General features: G+C 38.1%; 2 protein-coding genes across 9 annotated transcripts in view; one reads left to right on the top strand and one right to left on the bottom strand.

Moving 5' to 3' along the window:
• RALGPS2 (Ral GEF with PH domain and SH3 binding motif 2) overlaps positions 1–19,698 on the top strand; it is a 110,517-nt gene that overhangs the window by 58,031 nt on the left and 32,788 nt on the right. The gene's annotated exons all lie outside the window — the stretch shown is intronic.
• On the bottom strand, positions 1,105–18,502 carry ANGPTL1 (angiopoietin like 1). The gene is made up of 5 exons (XM_048943822.1): positions 18,094–18,502; positions 11,605–12,457; positions 6,940–7,133; positions 4,901–5,171; positions 1,105–3,983 (listed from the first exon to the last, which is right to left on the bottom strand). The coding sequence occupies exons 2-5, from the start codon at positions 12,425–12,427 to the stop codon at positions 3,796–3,798; spliced, it is 1,476 nt and encodes a 491-aa protein (XP_048799779.1). The 5' UTR covers positions 12,428–12,457; positions 18,094–18,502; the 3' UTR covers positions 1,105–3,795.

Raw genomic sequence — 19,698 nt, 5'->3', positions numbered from 1 at the left:
TATTTGATCAGTTTTTCATCTCCAGAAACACTGGAGTAGATTTGCAGAGTATTATTTCTGACGTTTCTTTCCCAAGGAGTTTATACTGACCTGAGCCTGATATGGGACAGAAGAACCGAACTTGCTTTCTGTTTTATGCTTGCCAGCTGCAAATTACAATTCCTGGAAGGATGGTTTTCTGCTTTTACTTGTGATATCAGAATCAGATGCAGGCGTATTGCTGCTCCTTGTTCAAAATGTGTGCAGAAGTCTACCTAAATTGCAGTTCCGAAGATGGTATGTGCTGCAGAGGGAAGGAATCATAAGGTCCCTTCCTTCTGCAGAAAAGAGGGGGCTCCCTTCAGTGTTCACACAGCTGCTGAGGTTTCTGTTATCCTCTAAACTGCTCTTCAGAATAGTGCAGAGAATCAAATCTTCTGTAGTAACTTTTGGAAATCCCTTCCAGAGCAGCGCTTGCCTTGGTGGTGAAGGGCACTGCTTGGAAGGCCGTAGTGTAGTGAGCACATACAAGTATCTCAGCTGCGATTTCCAGGACTTATGTTTTACCCTGGAGAGTTCTAGGTTTGTCCATTCCACCAAATGTGGACATTGGATGTCTTTCAGTTTTTTTTTTTTTTACTGTCTTTGTGTTATGGTTTAAAGCTTAACTGCTTTATTGTGTTGCCTTTGCAATCGAGGTGGTTTCTGAGCTACAGAAGTACGGATTGTTTTCTTACTGCTTACCACAGCTCACTGTAGACAAGACAAAAACATTCTTCCATACTTACCAAGAAAGCTTTTCAGTTCCTTGCAACAACAAGAAATGTCTTGACTGCAGAGATCTTGAATGGCAAATAAAAGCAGCACGTGGTCTGTGGGCTCCTAACCTGAATGTGAGAGTTAGAAGCTGTTCAAGGGCAATAAATGAGTGCAGAATGAAGTCCTCATTGTCTGGTCTGGGATGTGTTATCGCTGCTGAATCACCTGACCCATTAGAGTAGTCAAAACAAATGGCAGCTGTGTCTATGATGTTGTATTTTGCCTTGGAACAAATGCACTTTCTCAGGAGTCTTACAGAATTCTGAGAGATCTGAGGTTGTGCAATGAAACAAGTGAGCCACGTCATGAGAAGTGAGGTTTTTATTTAACTAAGCAGTACTACTGTGTGAAATACTTCCTTATAGCTGTCTCTTAGGATCTATATCCAGAAATAGGAAAACAGGTTATTGAAGTGTTCATCTGCTGACCATTCAGCTACTTCAGTGGTGTTGCTTGCAAAGACACTTTGGAAACATTTTTGCAAACTGTTTCAGCCTTTAACAGTTTAAACATTTTCAAGGTCTGTTTGGTTATATTTGAAGTGGCCCTACAGGAATGGTGAAATCTCTGTCCTTCTGGGACAGTGCTTCTCAATGTCTAGTGCAATAAGCTTGAGGGATGCTGCTACAACCTCTTCGGGAAACTGCTGCAGAAAAGTGAGAGACAGCACAAAAACATAATCATTTACACTGCTTAGAACATTCAGCCCCAGAATTACTGATAGTATTGTAAGCATTTGTAAGTAGAAGTTTGTTGTGAGATGTAAACCAACTTGATAAAGAGGTGTTACATTCTCCCTCCGTGTAATCATAAACTGGCAACGTAAGAGGAGTTCTTTCCTCTTATGGCAATTGTGCAGTCAGTAGCTTTGAGGTAAATTTGTAGTAACATTTAGTTGACTTCATTCTGTAGTTTTAAATTAAGGGAGGCTGTCTTAGGTGTCTAATAAGATTTAATTTAAAGGCTGACTGCAAACTGATTTCACCAAGGGATTTCTGCAGAACACACCTTTCACTGACTGTGCTGAATAAACACATGCTGTTTTTGTAGCGGGCAGTAGATTCTTGTGGTAAAACAAGATCTCTTCCAAGCAGATGAAATCTGTAAGTTGAAGTAACTAAAGCTGACAGAAGTGTTCATTAAAGACCATTTCCCAGGTCATTTTCAGTTTTAAGACTTAACTGAACTGCTTTTCTAACTAGCTACCACAGAAAAAAGAGTAGACTATAGGTGGCTTGAATTTTAAGCATCTGCAATTGAAAAAGCATTTTGTAGAACACTCAATCAATGAGGTCTGTAAAACGTCTGTAACAAACAAATACTCCTTACATGAAGTCCAATTTCAGAACTGCAATCTTAAATAACATCTGTTAATATTCTTGCAAGTCAGGAATGAAATATGCTGGAACTGATTTGTTTTTTTCCTCTTTCCCCCACCCTCAGCTAAATATTGTTGAAACTCACTGACTTCGATCCCTGTCCAAAAAGATGAATTACAACCCTTGAAGCCATATATGACCTATTAAAATATAGAGGGAATGTGCTTTGAAACCAAAATGCTCTTTTCTCTCCTCTGAATTACAAACGATGTTTTGTAGAGCTGTTGGTGTTGATTAATTTGGGTACAGCAATAATGTTAAATTCTTGTTTTAGCTGTTACTGTTTCTTAGGCTAAGTGGGGCAAAGTTCTTTTAAAACATATGAAGTGCCAAAGAAATGTTTTGGTTGCATTTCAGACTCTGATAGCTTAAATGAGCATTTGGTTATGTCATACTTGGGAAGTATGTTGTTTTGGTGCATTATCTTGTATCGCATTTGTTGAAGGCTGGGGAATTATTTTCTAATGAACTTCTTAAATTACATATTAATCCCCGTGGAAGTCAGATATCCAGAAGGCAAAAACATTTAATATAGATAGAATTAGAGTAGTATACACATAGGGGAGGGGAAATATTTGTGTCATAAGAGCAATCCACTAGTTTTGGGTTCTCAGAGCTGATTCCTGATCTATGTCAGCAGGAAGCTATGTTGGTATGATAGAGGCGGACAGGTAGAAAACTTGTGTTACTCTTGTGAGACTTGGTTCTTCTCTAAACTAACACTTGTGAGTATCTCTTCAGACCTCATCACTCCTAATGGAAGCAGGGGAGAATCTCTACATGTAAAGTCCTGATTTTATTATCGGGACTTTTCCATTTTGCCATCTAAGTTCGAAATATCAAAAGATGGTTTTAAGTAGGGTGAATGATTTGGTTGTCTTGAGTTTTTATCATCCACTTCATAGAACTGTTCTTTTTCTCTGTTTGTGTAAGTGTTGAGCAGAAGTTATGACCTGCAGATCTTAGGGAATTCCTACACCAGTAAGAAATGTATGTTTAATTCACCACTTCATTTTGAAATAATTATTTGTAGTAAAATCTCCCTCTGTTGGAAAGCTAGCATGTCTTCAGTTTTTTAGGTAGCTTCTGGGCGTAAGTCTTAAACAGTAATGTGAAGTCAGATTTTCATTGCAAGCTATACCAACATTTTTAAATAAATTGTTAAATAACTGGTTAATTTTCACATTAAAGCAAGACAATGTCATATCACATATTTACATTTAAGGGTTGAACTGGTCTGAAGAAGCATAAGCATTTTAAGTGATAAGCTTGTATCTTTTCATTTATCTGGATGTCTTTCTTACCAACCTTAAAGGTTGTTTACACGAAGCATATTGGGCTTGAACATAGATAAATACGCATCACAAATGTGAACATCTGTTTGTGTTGAATACATGTTTGAAAAACACTGTCTATTACAGTAGAAAAGGTTTCTTTAATTAAAAAAAAAAAAAAAAAAGAAGGCAAGGGGCAACTGGGGAGAAAGGAAAAAGTAGGCCTGCATTTTGCAGGGACAGATTGTGCAAAATAATGATTTGGAAGTAATATTTTATTTTTCTGTAACCCAAGCACCGATAAGTTTATACTTGATGGCTTGAGCACTGTGGGATTTTCCTCCTCAGTCTATAGGTCTGATCATCATTTGAACTGCTTTCAAGGAGTAGGAACCTCCCCGGTACTCAGCCCAAAATATTCCATCCTGGTATTTGCTCCTGTAGTGGCCTCCTCTGTACCACACCCCGTTGAGATTGGAGTGTGCGCACGCGTTGTACCACCAGCCTCCCTTGTGGAAATGAGCACAGTTTCCTGTGGAACAGAAAGAAGTAGGTAAAGTCACTGTTAGTAGAGAAGAAATGCAGGAGATCAGTAAAACACTTTCACGTTCTGGCTGTTTCTCAGAGGGGATTTTCAGCATCTTGTTGCAGTCATATCAGTTGCTGCTTCTACCTAAATTCTGCCTTCTGTCTGGAGGGAGATAATTAACATGGTACTTAATGTGACTGCTGAAAACTAAGGAGATCAACTGTTCTCAGAATACTAGCAGTGCTTTTCAGTGAGCTAACATTCAAAGAACTTGGGTTATGTGCTGTTTAGAAATACTTCTGTGGAAGTGATGTGAATTGATGCAGTCCCAAGAAGCACACGGGTCCACGTTCCACAGATCGCTGCTTGCTAATTGTGCATTTACTCTGTGAGGCTTCTATGAGTTTGCAGAGTTTGTGTAGCTTTTTGGTTATTGACAGCTGAGGAAAAAATAGAGACTAATTCTTAAGTGCAGTTCTATTATTACACTTCTCTGCTTCTTCTCTTAGCCCTAAGGTTTTAGAGAAAAAAGAAACAACACAGCCTTCTTTAAGGAGAATTAAATGAAGTGATCTGCCTGTTTCTCAAGTATAGTCATGTAACTAAGAGCCTGTTCACAGCTGCAGTTCCTTTGGTGCTATTCAGAACCTTCTGTTCATGGAGGTTGTATTTATGTGGCCTTGCTGTTCTGGGAGCTCACCTGGGAAGGTGTCCTGACTGCCAAGAATCACATGCGTGAGGTGAGGTTGTCATTGAGCTAAGTTACGAAGTCAGTGCAATTTTTCTTGATCTATTTTAAATATCTTTTAGTTGAGTTATTCTATCAGAACTTGCATCATTTTTCTTGTATTTTTTTCTTTAAGGATATCACTGCTGGAATCTACTGTGTTTGTTTTTCAAGTAGGTGGCAGTTGCCTTACCTGAATACATATCTCTGTCTCTGTCCAGTGTTGTGAATTGCTTTCCGTTGTGCCATATCATGGAATCGCCTGCGTTTCCTTGGTATGTTCCTAAGCGTAGCCTGTAGAATTCATTTTCGGGCTCCAGACGGAAGCTGCTGTATTCTGCATAGACTTTCTTGTTGCTCCAGTCCTCTAATTCAATCAGTAGTCTGTAATTATCCTGATTGGTAAGCATGTAAATATTTTCTAGTCCCAGCCAGTACTCTCCATCGATGTTTCCAAATCCTTTCTGTACAAAAGATAAGATGTTCACTCCAGTTTTTCTTGTTTGTCAGGCTTTTATCAGCAGGAGTTTTATAAACCAATGGAACTGGGGTACTGAACACCTTTTAAGCTTCAGGATGGCTACTCAACACATGCATTTAAATGCTTTGTTTGCTGCCCTTGGCCATTTATTTACTGCTAGCTATTTACGAACTGCTAGCAGAATGACACAGTAGAGATTCATTAAAGATGGCAGAGTTGTCAGTTGCACTAATGGAGCTGTGCAGGCACACAAAAATAGAATGGGGGGCATCCGTGCTGTCAGCAGTGCAGCCTGCAGTTTAAGTAAGCTGCATGCAGTAGTGTGCCTTCAAGTACTTGAGGTTTGGTAATAAGGATACTAAGAATACAATCTTCAGCCATTACAACTGAACATCTATTTAATTTGAATGGTGTATTGCTTGATTTCAGCTTCTCTCTTAACACATTGAAGCCTACTAAAATGAAAAATCACTTGGGAGCAAGCTTGATCAAGATTGGCCTTCTGTCAAATGCCAGTTATAGACTCATAATACACTTAAATACACTCTTGTACACACATTATACTCTCTTAATACACACTTCCAGTGTGTTATGTTAAAAATGCTTATGGCTACTTTGTAAAATGACATAACTAACTGCCTTATGATATTTTGAGGTATGTGGGAAAAGCCCACCCACCATTCTCAGAAATAAAGACTGAACAACTGTTGAAGAGTAATGATTAAATTCTACAAGTGTAGTGAGGAAAGAAAAAAAAAAAAAAAAAAAAAAAAAAAAGGTGAAAATGCTTCTAGTAATCTTGTCATTTCTTTGCATAGGTGATGCTTTTGGTCCAATTGAGTTAAATGTCTGTTTTCTCTTAAATATAATGAAAGCCACAACTGAAGGTCCGTTTGAAGTAAGCACACAGGAAAGAGATGCCCTGCATCTATGAAGTTAGAGCATGATTGTTTAAAAACAAACAAACAAAAAGAAACAAAAACCAACCAAACAAAAAAAACCAGATTTTCACATTTTCTGCTGAGGATATAATTATTTCAAAGCAGTATGGGTTTTTTTTGGCCCAGGTGTATTGCCTGATACCATAATATAGCATAATATATCATAATACGCATGGTATCACAGTAAGAACATGTTTCCCTTCACAAGCCCTACATCTTGCAGAGATTTCTAATATAGTTCTAAAGGTGTGAGAATGATTTCTTTTAATTTATCACTGAGAACATTTTAAAGTTGAGGCCCTGATTCTACAACTCTTTTGGTACGCTTAAATGAATAATTTCACTGCCCGGAATTACTTATTCATAGAGGAGACAATTAAACTTTCTGAGTACTTACTGTAGTTTGTGTGTTAATGGAAAGCATGTGTTCAGTTAGGTCCTTGTAATTAATGACTTCCCAGTCACTGTCTAGAGTAACATCTCTTCACAAGTGTTGTGTTGTGCATTACAAACAGACAGTTTCAAACTGTGAGTCAATACAAAGTTAAGCAATGCATTCAATGAAATAAGACGTTCCTACTGAAATGCATCCATCTCTGAGGAGAGCCCCTCCTGCTTCTGTGCAGTTAATTTCCTTTCTAGCTTAAGTGACGCTCTATTTTTATCTCTTCAGTATTTACCACTCACGGGGAACATTTAGGATGAAGAATTGTGTTGGGAACGTTAACACCTGGACTGCAGTAGATAACATAGATAACTCAGTGTCACACCAAAATGAAGGTGCTGATTTTTCAGCATTCCAGAAGTTACCTTGTAACTGTCCCAGTTCCTGAAAAAGTTGACAGATCCATCTGTTCTCTTCTGAATAACTGCCCATCCTCCGGGATCTAAGCTGTTCTCACACCATAACTGCATTGGTTCGTTGCTGTTTTCGGGTTTGATCATATAAATGCCACTGTTGGAATACCCAGCATCTTTGGCATGTTGGCAGTCTTTGAACGGACCTTTATGGAGAGAAATTCTGTAAGAGTTCAAGGTTGGCTGTGCAGTGCACACTGTTCCAAAATGTTTGGTTTTGCAGTGAAAGACTTGGAGATAATGGAAAGTCAGAAATTCAGTCAAGGTAAAATTGCTATGAAAAACAGCATAAAAAGTTGCTTTGTATGTATGCATATAAAGTATAAAAATAAATGCATCACATTCTATTTTGAATAAAATAATAACTTTGCTGAACAGATAACACACTTCATTTAGCAGCATGTGATTTTTAACTATCCTTGCAAGGATTTATTCCCTGTCTCGTGATGCTGAAGAAGTACGTTATAATTTGCATCAACTGTTTCCTCCTTTACCACTTATACCAAACTTAAATGGCAACTTATTTTGTAGCGTGCTCAATTGAAACTGGTCAGTTGAAAACAAAAGTGAAGAAAGCCAGACACGAAACACTCAAACCAAAACAAAGCCTCCCACACTTGAACGCGCAGTCTTAGAGAGCTACTTGGTACCAGAACATACAGATGTGGAATTTAGGGAAGCGGAGTATCTTTACAGTGCATCACTTGTGTTTTTGTGTTCTTACCCCATCCAAGGAGCAGCTGGCTAAATAAATGTGAGTGGGAGTCTGTGTGAGTTTCATGTGCTGCCCATTTGTGCTACACGTGGAAGTGCTGCTCCGAGGGAGGAAATAGGCAAGTGGTGGCAGATGGCCTTTGAGCAGCTAATAGGGCACACGTGTGTTTTCAGGTTCGTGATTCTAAAAAGTACTATTGACAGGGCTGCTTGGAAGCTCTATTTTGGGGCATAGGAATATAGACTTTACAAACACTACTTACAGAAGTGCATACAGTAATAAGCATGGAGCTTACATAACTAATCTTTGCTTTGTTTGCCTTTCATTTTTGGTAATATTTTAATTATGTGTGTTCATGTATCATTACTTCAGTCAACTTGATTAGAGACCAGCTATTTAGTAAAGCAAAGCAGGCTGCGCTGTGATGGCTAGTAAGTGGAGGATGCTTTAAAGGCATTTAAAAGCTCAAACTCAGTAAATCTGGAAATAAATGACCTACTGCTTTCCATTTCTTTTTTTTTATTATTTTTTTTCTCAAATCTGTTTGGAAGATCAGAAAAAATTCTCATCAGTCACGGAAGAGGCTAATGTGAAAAGAGGCATGAAAGATTGCTGTTGAGGTTCCTTAATTAAAAGCAGAGGTTGAGTGAAAGTGACCTTCATTGCAGACAAAGTTTCCAAGGCAAAAGCAAATTGAAAAGATTTTTTTTTTTTAATATATTCTTTAGTTATTACTTGCCTGTTACCTAAGTCCATAATTAGCAAGAAATCTGTAGAACATTTCATATTAATGAGCACACAGAAGGTTTGTGTATCTGGAGAAGGTGACTTGCAGCTTCTGGTTGCAGCAGTGCCTGCCCACGCTGAGCTGTACTGCTGTGCACACTGTGTGGTCAATATCTGATGTTTTGTCATTCTTTTAGTGCTTGTATTATTATGTCATTACACATATTATGTTTAGGAAAGAAACACAGTAGCTTTGCTATGAGTGTTTTTTCCCTTGTTCACAGTTAAAATTTCCACGTAGATAGTGTACATTGCAACTTCTTTATGCATCTCCTAGGCTAGGTTCGATGTCGTTTCCTTTCCTTGAACGGCCTGGAGTAAAATTGGGTTCTGTATAACTGAACACAGAGGTCACTCTACAAGTATTCTTGTGAAGCAGTTACTGCATTAGAAGAAGTGTAAACAGAAGTAGGTTTTTAATAATATTAAACATTGAAAATAGCTCAATTAGACCTGCCATGTATTATTTCCTTTAATTTCCTCTTGAGGAGAAATGAGGGGTCCATTTTTGCATGAGCAAACTGTGCAGATGTTTGGAGTGATTTTAAGGGATTTAGCTTTCATGGCAGACAAATTGTACTAGCCAAAGTCATTGAACTTCAACTGGCATTAAGACCATAGGATGTAATTTATCTGCTTTTTGATGCTCACATTTGTCTGTGTCCATACTGTGAATTAGTCTTGTAGTAGAGTTGACAAAGTTATGCTTTTAGCATTAGGAAAAGTATCAAATCCCATGACTTCAGGTGCATGGTCTCAATTTTTTCTTTTTTTTTTTTTTTTTTTTTTTAGGAGTAAAACTTGTTACATCCAATTTGATTTTAAATTCCTGATCTAAGAAGAGATCCATTCCTTGTTCAGTGCAAATGCTGAGATTCTGAAATAGTGAAAGATTCTCCATGGTGTTTACCATAGTGTTGGTATGGGTGCAGGGTTTCTTAGTCAAAAAAAGCTGTACCTTTGAAATCCTGTTGCTTTTAAGTTTAGTTAAAAATGTATTACCTGTGTAAGGAATAGAAATCTATGATTATGTGATACGTATGGGCAGGAAAGGACCTCTGGAGATCATCTAATCCAACTCCTCTGTGTGTTCTGTAACAGTCTCTGTTTACTAAGCTGTTGGGGCAAACTGACACAACTTTTTAGTGGTTTTAAGTAGTTTTAAGTTAGAACATGATGGATCTGTTAGTATTTTACTTCTGAAATGTTTTAGACACGTGATTTAGTACATTCCATATTCTGTTGTCTTCTCTTGGACTGATGACGTAGAAATAATGCTTATTTAAGCTTCACACAGAGGACTGTGATCAGTAGTAAAGGAAAATCCCAAAATAAAGCAGGGTATATACTTAAGTTACATTATTAACTGGGATGTATTAGCAGTAAAGTGGGTTGTGCACATGGAATTTTCAAGTACCTGTTCAATTTGTAGCTGCTTTTGTGCTTTAACACAAATGCAGGACGATTTGGGGATGTTGGCTGTTATCACAAGCACTGAGGTAACTGTGACAACTGAAATTCGTGGAAAACTCTTCCTCAATTTCTAGAGCAGTGTTAATGCAAATTGAAGAACTGTTCTGAAAGTAAGCTGGGCCTGCTGTTCCCCCAGAGTTTCTGAGTTTAGCTCCCCGCTAGCAATTGAAAATGCACATTTGACATTTTCATAACTTGTTGCGTGCAGCTGTTTCTTTGAATAAGTTAATCTTCCTAAGATTTTGTGCTTTGTGCTCCTTTGTAAAAATGGATTTAAATTGTGGACTTCTAGGAATTAATGGGTCAGTGAAAACTAGTAGATAATTTAATTTGCCTCGTTTCACATGTACAGCAGGTATGTAATGAGAGAAAATGATACATCTAAAAAACATGCAACCTTGAAGCATAGGGTTTCTGGGAAACAGGAAATGGCTGTTTTTTGGAATTATACTTCTGCTGTGTGACTGGATGTTAATGCTTTTATATTAGCTGTTCCCTTTGTGTCATGATGTGTGACTTAAATTCTCATGGCATCTGGCATTTGAGTTGGGCTCATGCCTGAACGTTCTACAGATCTGAATAGAAGTAGTCATTCTTTACATCAGCAGCTAGTTGTTTGTGTTGCTGTGGGATAATCACAAATAAATGCCTTCAACTTAAGAACCAAGCTGAATTTCCAACTGTAACTAAAGGCAACTTAGGGGTGAATAGAAGGCTAACTATTCCTGCTGTGCAAGCTAAAGAAGCCGAAAGCAAGAGTTAACGTGGATGTCTATGAAAAACATGAGTTGTGTTTTCTGAATCCTTAATTTTTTTACTGTAATTCTGAAAAAGATTTAATAGAGTTTTAATTGAATTCAGGGCGTCTCAGTAGTAGTTAATTTTCTTGTCAGTAGTTCTGTTTGTAGTGAAAAATGTATTTATGTAATAGTCTAAGGAATGTAACATGAAGATGTGATGAAGTCCCCTGCATGTATTTTCATAATATTTGTGATTTTACTTGACATCCTACTAACATCAGATTGTTGTGAACCTAGTTACTCACTCACAATTTTCAAAGTTGAGTGCATCTGATTAGACCCAGCCTTCCTTTATTTGCCCTCTCAAACTTGTTTCATTCTCAAGTATTTCATCCACACCTTTAGTTGTCCGTTGTGCGGTGCTCATCTTACAGCAGATCAGAACTTAAGGGCTAAAATTCTTCCAACAGGAATAACTTCAGGCAAGTTCTGTACGTATAGCTCTAAAGGACATCTACTTAAAATTAAATTTTCTTTACTTAGGGTGAATTAGCTTGTCTCGTGTTCACTGTTAATAGTTAGTGTAACATGTAGTCATTAAGAATCTTCAGAGAAAGAGCAATAGATACTAGAAAGCATATGCTGAAAATGAATTTTCAGTCCCATAAGTAAAACGCAGCTGGAGGTGCCAGCCCCTGCACTTTGTGACTCAAAGGTGTTATTTCACAGATTGCAATTTTAAGCCATAGTTGCAGAAGATGCATTTTTTTGAAACAGCCAATGTTCAGAAATTCAATCTGGAAGAAGGGTTAGTATAGAAGGTACCTCTAATTTGTCATTTTAGTCTTATAATCAGGGCAGTTTCCTTCTGAGGAATTAGACAAATAGCAATAGTTCACTCACCTTCGTTAATTAAAGCCAGCGGTGGTACTCTGAAGGGACTCTTTGTAGGAGAAGTAGCCGGATCAGGTGGCGGCCTTACATCCCTGTCTCTGGGGTACCCTGGGTCTCTCTGTATCTCATTGCCTCCCAGGAGAACGGGAGTGTATGGCTGACTGTTGGGAATGTGCTGCGGCACTACTTGGACGAGCGGTGGGGACCCATGGGTGTCCTGTCGTGAGAAGATTCTCAAGCACTGCTCTTCCAACAGGGAGATGATCACAGACTGGTTATTTACAAGGTCAGTCAGTGCTGCATATTTTACTTCAAGCTCCTTGTATTTTGTTGCCATCTTCAACATTTCTGTTGTTACGTTGAGGACTTTATTTTCCAGTTGGGAAAGTTCAAGTGAGTTATCGCGCTTTCGGATTATCTCATGCAAGAGTTGCATGTAGAGCTGAGTGACCCGAGAGTTCATGTTGCGGCTTTCTTTCCTCAGCAACTTTACTTCGTTCACAATGTTTCCATCCACATCTACCACCAACTGCAAGATGTCAATCTCGCGTTTTTGCTTGGACAGCACATCCTTCAAGTTCTCTATGTCCATTCTTGTGACTTCATCTTTTCTGTTACCAGTACCTGGTTCGTTATTCACACAGATTGGCCCTGTGATTTTTTGTTCTGGGACCAAGAAGGTGTAACCACATTTCTTCCCTTCCTCTCCACCATCTGTGGAACGAGGATGCCTCCGTTGGGATGTTTTATTGAGGGTTGATGGTTCTGTACAGCGCCCGATAGACAACAGTAGGAACAACAGCATACCCAAAGTCCATTTCAGTATCTTCATTTTGGAGGAAGTGTGATGACTTAGAAGAGACTGTTGAACAGATAGAACATAATTAATTAGAGCCATAACTAAGGCTCTAATGCTTAAACTAACTAAACTGATGGGTTTTGTTGTGCCTGTGTGCCTGTAGACAAGCGTTTGGAGTCTTTTGGTTGCAGTTAGATTCTATTAGGTTAGTTTCAAAGCATATAGTCGCCTACTTACTGTAAGTAAAGCACAAATTTATCGATCGTACCAAGTTGCCTGCGGTATATTTGCATGGAAGGGAAGCTGGGAGGCGGTGGTTCTAATTTTTCCAAAACTAAAGATTGAAAAGATTTGAATTTGGATCACACAAACCTTTCTGCCACTTTCTTGGGTTTATATTAGTATCTATAGATACCTCCTGTTAAATAGTATATGCATACGTATCCGTTCATATGCCCATGCGTTTTTCAAGTTTGTAGACACACAGACATGGTAGACTTGAAAAATACATTTATGCATCCACTTTGGGCAACGGTGTTAGGTAGGATGTGAGTCAAACAGTTGTCTTAATGTTGATGAGAATTACATATTTAATTAATTTCAGATCTGTGAAGAAAGCCTATCGTGATGTGCTCTGAACTTGTATATCTCTGCTTAACTGACTTTACTGTTAACTCAGTACTGTCACATATATCTTTGAGGATGTATTTATCCCAGTAACATTAAAGTGTCAGGTATTTTGCCAATTTAAATACCATACTGAACTGTGTCATTCACATATTAAGAAAATAATCTGCTCTTTTTAAATCTGTGTAAATAACTACAATGCTGTGATGAAAATACAAGAATACTTGTAGAAATACATATTTTGTTTACTTTGTTTTTAAATATTTGAGATAATTAACAAAGGTAGCACAAAAGTCAGGAGAAAACCTCATTTCTCATGTTTAATTTGACTTGTCAAGCAGATTGCTCTTCTCTTTCATCTCAGCTGCTGACCTGGCTTTCATTTGCAGTCTACTGTGAGCAGCTGTACAAGGCCTTGTGCAGTGGCCTTTGCATGGTTACAGGCTGGAGTCAAGTAAACCCAGAGAAAGTTAGTAATTTTCATGCGGTTCCTGCCAAACTCAGATGTAAGTGCATTTGGCAGTCCTGCAGCAGTTTCCCTGAAGGCAAAGCAGGCTAATACTGCTTCCTTTACCTTCAGCTTTACAAGTGATGACTTTTATACCAGGTCACTTCTCCCTGTTCTCTTACTGACTAATATTATTGCTGCACACTCCATCTTTGCAGCTTCAGAGTAAGTGCATCAAGTTTTTATTTTTTGATTTAACTGTGAGCAGTGAATGCAAACTTCAGAACATGCTCTGTGCAATCGGGAATTACATCTAGGATCCTCAATTAAATGGTCCACAGTTGCATTACAAGTTCTGCTCTGAGGGGGAAGAAAGCATTTGCCTTTAACACATTGTGGAGTAAGAAATGAGAGAACGCTTAAAATCTTGAGAATTTTGTAATTAGAGAGTTTATAATTAGATCTTTTCTATATATTTCACTCTTATTTTGATTATGAACTACTGGTAAATATGTATATATATTTCGAAAACAGAACTCAGTTTATAGTTTTAGTGTGTCTGTGCTGAAGGAATATGTTCTGTTAAAAATATATAGGGGAAAGTATAGTTTTCTCTGGGACTAATTGTGTATTTTCCTTTGTCAAATTCAGGCTTCAGTAATGACTCAAGTGGTGCTCGGAGTTTGAAGTTCATTAGTTTAAATTTTCACATGAATCGTGGTGATGACGTGGGAAACAAAACTGTGTGTGGTGTTGAACTGGAGAAGGATGAGCTAAATTAATAGTCTGAAGTTGGAAACCTCTGTTGTGTCCCTTAAATTGTTTTTCAGTTGTTCTTCAGTATTTTCAGTTGAAGGAAAAGTGACTTTATGGTGCACTGTATGAAACTGTAATTAAATTTCAGAATATTACTTTTTTTTTTAATAGCAGCTATTTCATAGCCCAACAAGGTGAAGAACATCTTAGTCCCTGGCAGTTATTTTAAGACCTGTACAGTTACTTAAGTAATCAGTGGCTGGGAGAGGAAAAGCAATACGTTTTTTCCCCTGAAGCACATAAAATGAATATTTGAAAAAAATAAAACATTTTGCAGTGCAAACCCCTATTTGACCAAGTAGTCTGTAGCAGCTTGCTTTCCACTATCTTTTAATCATTATGTTCATTTTGAACATTTATGCTTGTGTGTTTAATAAAGTTTGAAGTTCTTTGTCAACATGTGTGCTGTTGGACTATAAAATGAATGAAATGGTCTACGTAGCATAACCAAATGAAACAGCTGCACAACATTATGCCCTAGAACTTTTAAGTAATTGAAACATCTTGTATTAAACTCACTCATTCTCATTCGCGAAGGTGAGTTTCTTCTGAGAATCTACCTGGTAGGTAATGTGTACTTCCACAGAAGACTTGATGGTGGAAAAAATGAAACATTTTAAGATGTTGTTTGGGGTGCTAAGGCAACTTAATGCTGAGCTTGTCATGCAAGAGCTGGTTCTGCATAACATATTTATCTGGAGCTTTAATCATCTTAGAAGGAAATGAAAGCACTGTTGCAAAAATTTCCTGATGGTCTGGGCAAGCAGCTTAAAAAAAAATAATAATAATAAAAAAATAAAAAAAACAAGCTGCTTATCCAAAATATCCCAGAGCAATAGCCTAATATGTAAGACTTTAAAATGACTAATACTGGAGATGGGAAATGGTTTAGGAGTACTTTGTTTTAACTACTTGCACTGCAAACCTTGTTCTTTATCGAGCTGCTACGAGTGTAATGTTCAGCAGGATGTAGAATTTGGAGACCCACAGCAGAAATTAGGAAATCTGTTCTTTCAGAGCTGATGAAAATCACCTCTCCCTGGGCTGTGTAGGTTGTGATGACTGACTGTAATGGAAATGCTGCAGGTAAACGTGAATATAGGCTTCCCTTTGTATGGAAAGCACGGTGTCAGTATCTATCTTTACCCAGAATATTTATCAAAAGGATTTGGTCGGATGATAAATACTAACCAGGGCCTTTTATATAAGCCTCCATTTATAAACATGTACAACAGGAAGTTGTACATGTTTATAAAAAACAGCTGAGTTTTTTGTTTGCTTTTGAGCAAGTAAATGATATGGTGAGAGTAATGTTCCTATGAGAATGATTAAATCTGAAAGCTTTATTGCTGATATTTCTCATAGACGTACATTTTCTCTTAAACGTCCTCTAAGCAGTTAAAATTATTAAAGCCATCTATATTCCCCTACCCCCACACAGATAAGCACAGTGTTTTTAGCTCAGGTCTGTGTCTATAGCATTAGAAGTTATACTGCTGTGGGGAAAACACTGCGGGGAAAAAAAGTTCACATGGATTCCTGATGCATCTGTGTACATCTGTAAATTACTTTCCCCTGTATAAACAAGTGCTTTTCCAGTAAGTGTTCGGTGGAATAACAGGATTGCTTTCAATTGTTTTGACTGGAGTCCAGAAATAATAAGTTCTTGGGTTTTGTTTGTCGGATAGATGATGAATTCACTGGCAGAATTCTACTTCTGAGCTTAACAGGAGTCTGATTCCTTTTAGGAAAGGCAATAAAAATATTCAGGTATTTTTTTGAAGTACTCACTATAAATCTATCACTTCAAGAAATGATAGGTTCTTAGAAATTCTCTGCAGGAGAGATTTGTAGACCATGTCATACTACATATTCAGAAAACCAGCAACAAGTGTGTGTTTTACTGCAACTTAATGAGGATTCGTTTACATTTGTTTGCACCCGTGGTGTTTTGATGGAGCATCTTAACAAGCAGCCCCAGTAGACTGGTGCGTTCTGTTGTGTTATTTGGGGGCCTCCAGGAGTCTAAAGCTGTCAGGCATCTAGCAATTGTTTGCTCTGGGAAGTTCTGCTTCATTCATCGCTGTGTAAATTTCAAGGACCAGACTAATAGGACATGTTATGAGCAGCCAATTAAGCCCAGTGAAACAATAATTAAAACCTGATAATAGCCTGCAGTTATTGGCAGAAGTTTACATGGCATGTTTTTCCATCACATTTCAAATCATTCTTGTGGCAACACCGTAATATTAATAGCCCATTATTTGTTTAAAATAAGCTTTTCAAAACTTGAACTCCAAAGCTGGAAGACAGCAAAGGAGCAGGAGTTAAAACCTCGCATGTAACCATTTTACTGCTGTAAAATTATTGACTCAGCTGTTTTCATTTGGGAAAGATTTAGGAATTGTTCTAAGCAGTGCAAATCAAAAGCTTGGGGAGTAATGAATGGATGTCCAAAGCATGTAATGTAGGCTTCAGATGGGTTTTTGTTGTTGCTGTTGTGACTTAAGTTGTTCCTGTTAGCATGTAGGAAGCACAAAAGGATAGTTAAAAAAAAAAAAGAAAAGAAAAGTAAAAAAAAGGCTCAAGAATTTGGAAAGGCTCCATCTTTCTGTTTGTCAAGGTTGCCTCAGACTTCTTCATTCCATAGCTACTAAATTTTCATTAAGTTTGCTGCTGTAACTCTTCTTTCAGAGTTCACCCTTCGCCCTCTTGCTGTGCCGGACGTTTCTGAGGGCTTGTTAATGCAAATGTGAAACTTAAATTCTTTTCTATTGTTCTGGATTATTTGCCATATTCTCATTTCAAAGTCAGCATAAAGGAAGGCAAAAGTAGCAACTTGTTTTAACAACTTCTTTGTTTATTTCTCCCTGTACTTTTGTTTTCTGTTTGTAAAGCAGCGTTCTTGTTTTAATCACTGCTTTGTAACTTCATCTTTTCCCCCTCCCACCCCCTCAAGAACTGTAACAAACCCCTCTGTTTTCCAAGACAAACTGTTGCCTTGTCAGTTGCGTTTCATTTTTATGAAACTGTTTGAAAACAAGCTGCTGCTACGTTCCAATACCATTAATTTTCTTTTCCCTCTTTACACCCTCTGTATAAGGAAGAGCCTAGTGCCCATTACAGCAATTCCTTTGGATTTTCGGCTCCACGACTGCAGTGCTGCAAACTTAATTTTGTTCAGAACCAGTGAATGACTCTGGTTTCTCGACCGGTCGTACAAATCGTGCTGCTTCCACTACTCAGAAGCAGCGTAAATAAAGCTGTAGTTGGAAAGGCACACAATGATTGTACTTAGAGATGTGCATTGGTTTACTTAGGATTTCTTACAGTAGTTTTATTGAGGTATCCATTTTCTAGTAATGCTAGGTCTGAGCTGTAACACTGGGCGAAATCCAGCTCCCTGAGGTCGATGGCAATTTTGGCTTTTGCTTTCTGGTGGGATCTGATTTTCACATGAATCCGTTCACAGTATCCAATTGTATGCGTAACAAAGAATCTGGTAGTACTGATTTCTCAGTAACTTTCAATAACATAAAACTTACAGGAGATTTACAGCAGAGCAACTGAAACTTGTTCATCCTTGCAACTGGAATGAGTTAGTCCCTGCTCTTAGGCAGAGTGCTTTTTAATTCCTTCCAAGTTTCTACCAAACGCCACGAAAACGAGGTCTATATTTTACTTGTCAAACTGCTCTCAGGCTGAGAGAGGTTCGTTTGTTCATAATTGCCTGTGGATGATGGATGCATGCAGAATTTGCATATAGCTCAAAATTAGACTTGCAAGAAAGAATAATGTGAAAACTTACCAAGAGAAAAGAATGTTGCAGCTGGTTTGCTTCTGTCGTAGGTGGACGATCCGGAGGCCAAGTTGCCTTTTCTTTCTGTGTTTTCTAATGTTGCAGATTGTTAAGCTGCAGTTGTCGTTGAAAACTGCTTTTGTCTTTCTCTGTTAGCTCCAGGCTGCGCTGGGGAGTTGGGTTTCTCCATGCGATAAGCAAACTACTTAAATCATTTAAATATAATTGAAGAAAAAGTTCCAGTATGTTTTATTCCGGAGGGAGGGAAAAAAAGCAATGTGTTTTTTTTTTTGTTTTTTTTGAAGCTGCGGTGTTGTACTCTGCCATGCAGAAGTGCACTAACCAGCTACAGCTGACCCAGATTCCATATACATCACATTTGGACAGTTTTTTTTAAACAAACACACCAGCCTCAGCCGTTCAGCCCACCTATGATGTCACCGCCAACACGAAGAGCAGCAGAAACTCCTCCTTCGGATTTCCTATCCATACCCTCCAGAAAAGCGGGGGCAGGGAGGCCGAGGAGTCAGGAACAAGGAAAGATTGTTTGCCAGCTGAGGGGAGGGTACCATATGGCAACAGACTGTGCAAGAGTTCAGCAGGCAATTACAAATCAAACATTTTTACTACGCTGCCTAAAGATGCCTTTCAAGTTGTTACAGTGCTGGGCTTCATTTAGAAGAAAGATTCTTTCAGGCTGATAAAACTCCATTTGTGTTGCTGGGAATAAAAGGGGCAGCCTGGCTGGATACAACAGGGAAAAATGAACCATTTATAGTCGAGAAGAATGTTAATAGAATGTCACATTCAATTCCTGACGTTCCCTTAATAAGAAACAGTTGCAGTTGGTAAATGCGTGAAGGCTCTGATGCATGTGGGAGATGTTAGAGCTGGCTGTGATAGTTTGGAGTTGATATCAGAGTGTTTGATAACATCTGATTAGGGTTAGAAGTAGAAAAAAAGAACGCAGCCAGTGAGGAATGCAGGATGCAGCTCTGTGGAGTAAGGCAGCAGTTCAGTGCATTGGTTTTACTGTCATCGATTTCTTCATAGAAGACAAACCAGTTACACTGGAAAGAATGACCTTCATACAATTTCAGGACTGTTTTAGACTCTGTAAAAATGAGCCAAATAACTTTAGAGAGCAGCTCTCTACAGGAAAGCTCTTGATGGAGATAAAAGAAAAATCCATGCTGAATTGCTTAAGTCATTCAGAAAGAGAATTGTGCAACTGGCTTCTAAGCTCGTGCGTGATACTGCAGGTGCTTCTTCACAGGGGATTTCTTTAATTATAATTAGTAGGCATGATTGATTTTTATTTTTTCTACGAAAGATTGAGTAGGTTTGGGCTTTTTAAGGCCTGCTTGGACACTGCTTAACAAAGCTGAGCTCAGGGGTAGGTTCGTGCAGTCAGGATAACGTCGCAGTGTAAATGTGAATATCTGATCTTTCAGATTTTTTTTTTTTTTTTTTAATAAGCTGATTTTAGCAGAATGGAAAACAGAGAATTTTAGTATTAGATCAGGTCATGTGTAATACCTTTTAATTCACTTTTTTATATGTCACCTTTCAACCACAGGTATTTTAATTTGTTTCTGTGTGTGTGCGCACACG

This window comes from Lagopus muta, chromosome 5 (assembly GCF_023343835.1).
Source record: "Lagopus muta isolate bLagMut1 chromosome 5, bLagMut1 primary, whole genome shotgun sequence".
Classification (NCBI taxonomy): domain Eukaryota; kingdom Metazoa; phylum Chordata; class Aves; order Galliformes; family Phasianidae; genus Lagopus; species Lagopus muta.
The sequence above is the reverse complement of the archived record's forward strand: the minus strand, read 5'-3'. Positions and strand labels throughout refer to the sequence as shown.

What these genes read in the sequence shown, in the direction of transcription:
- ANGPTL1 (XM_048943822.1), bottom strand. Translation starts at nt 12,427, where the DNA reads ATGAAGATACTGAAATGGACTTTGGGTATGCTGTTGTTCCTACTGTTG. An exon ending in GGAACTGGGACAGTTACAAG is followed by an intron (nt 5,172 to 6,939) that starts GTAACTTCTGGA and finishes TCTTTTGTACAG; the next exon opens with AAAGGATTTGGAAACATCGA. An exon ending in AGACAGAGATATGTATTCAG is followed by an intron (nt 3,984 to 4,900) that starts GTAAGGCAACTG and finishes TCTGTTCCACAG; the next exon opens with GAAACTGTGCTCATTTCCAC.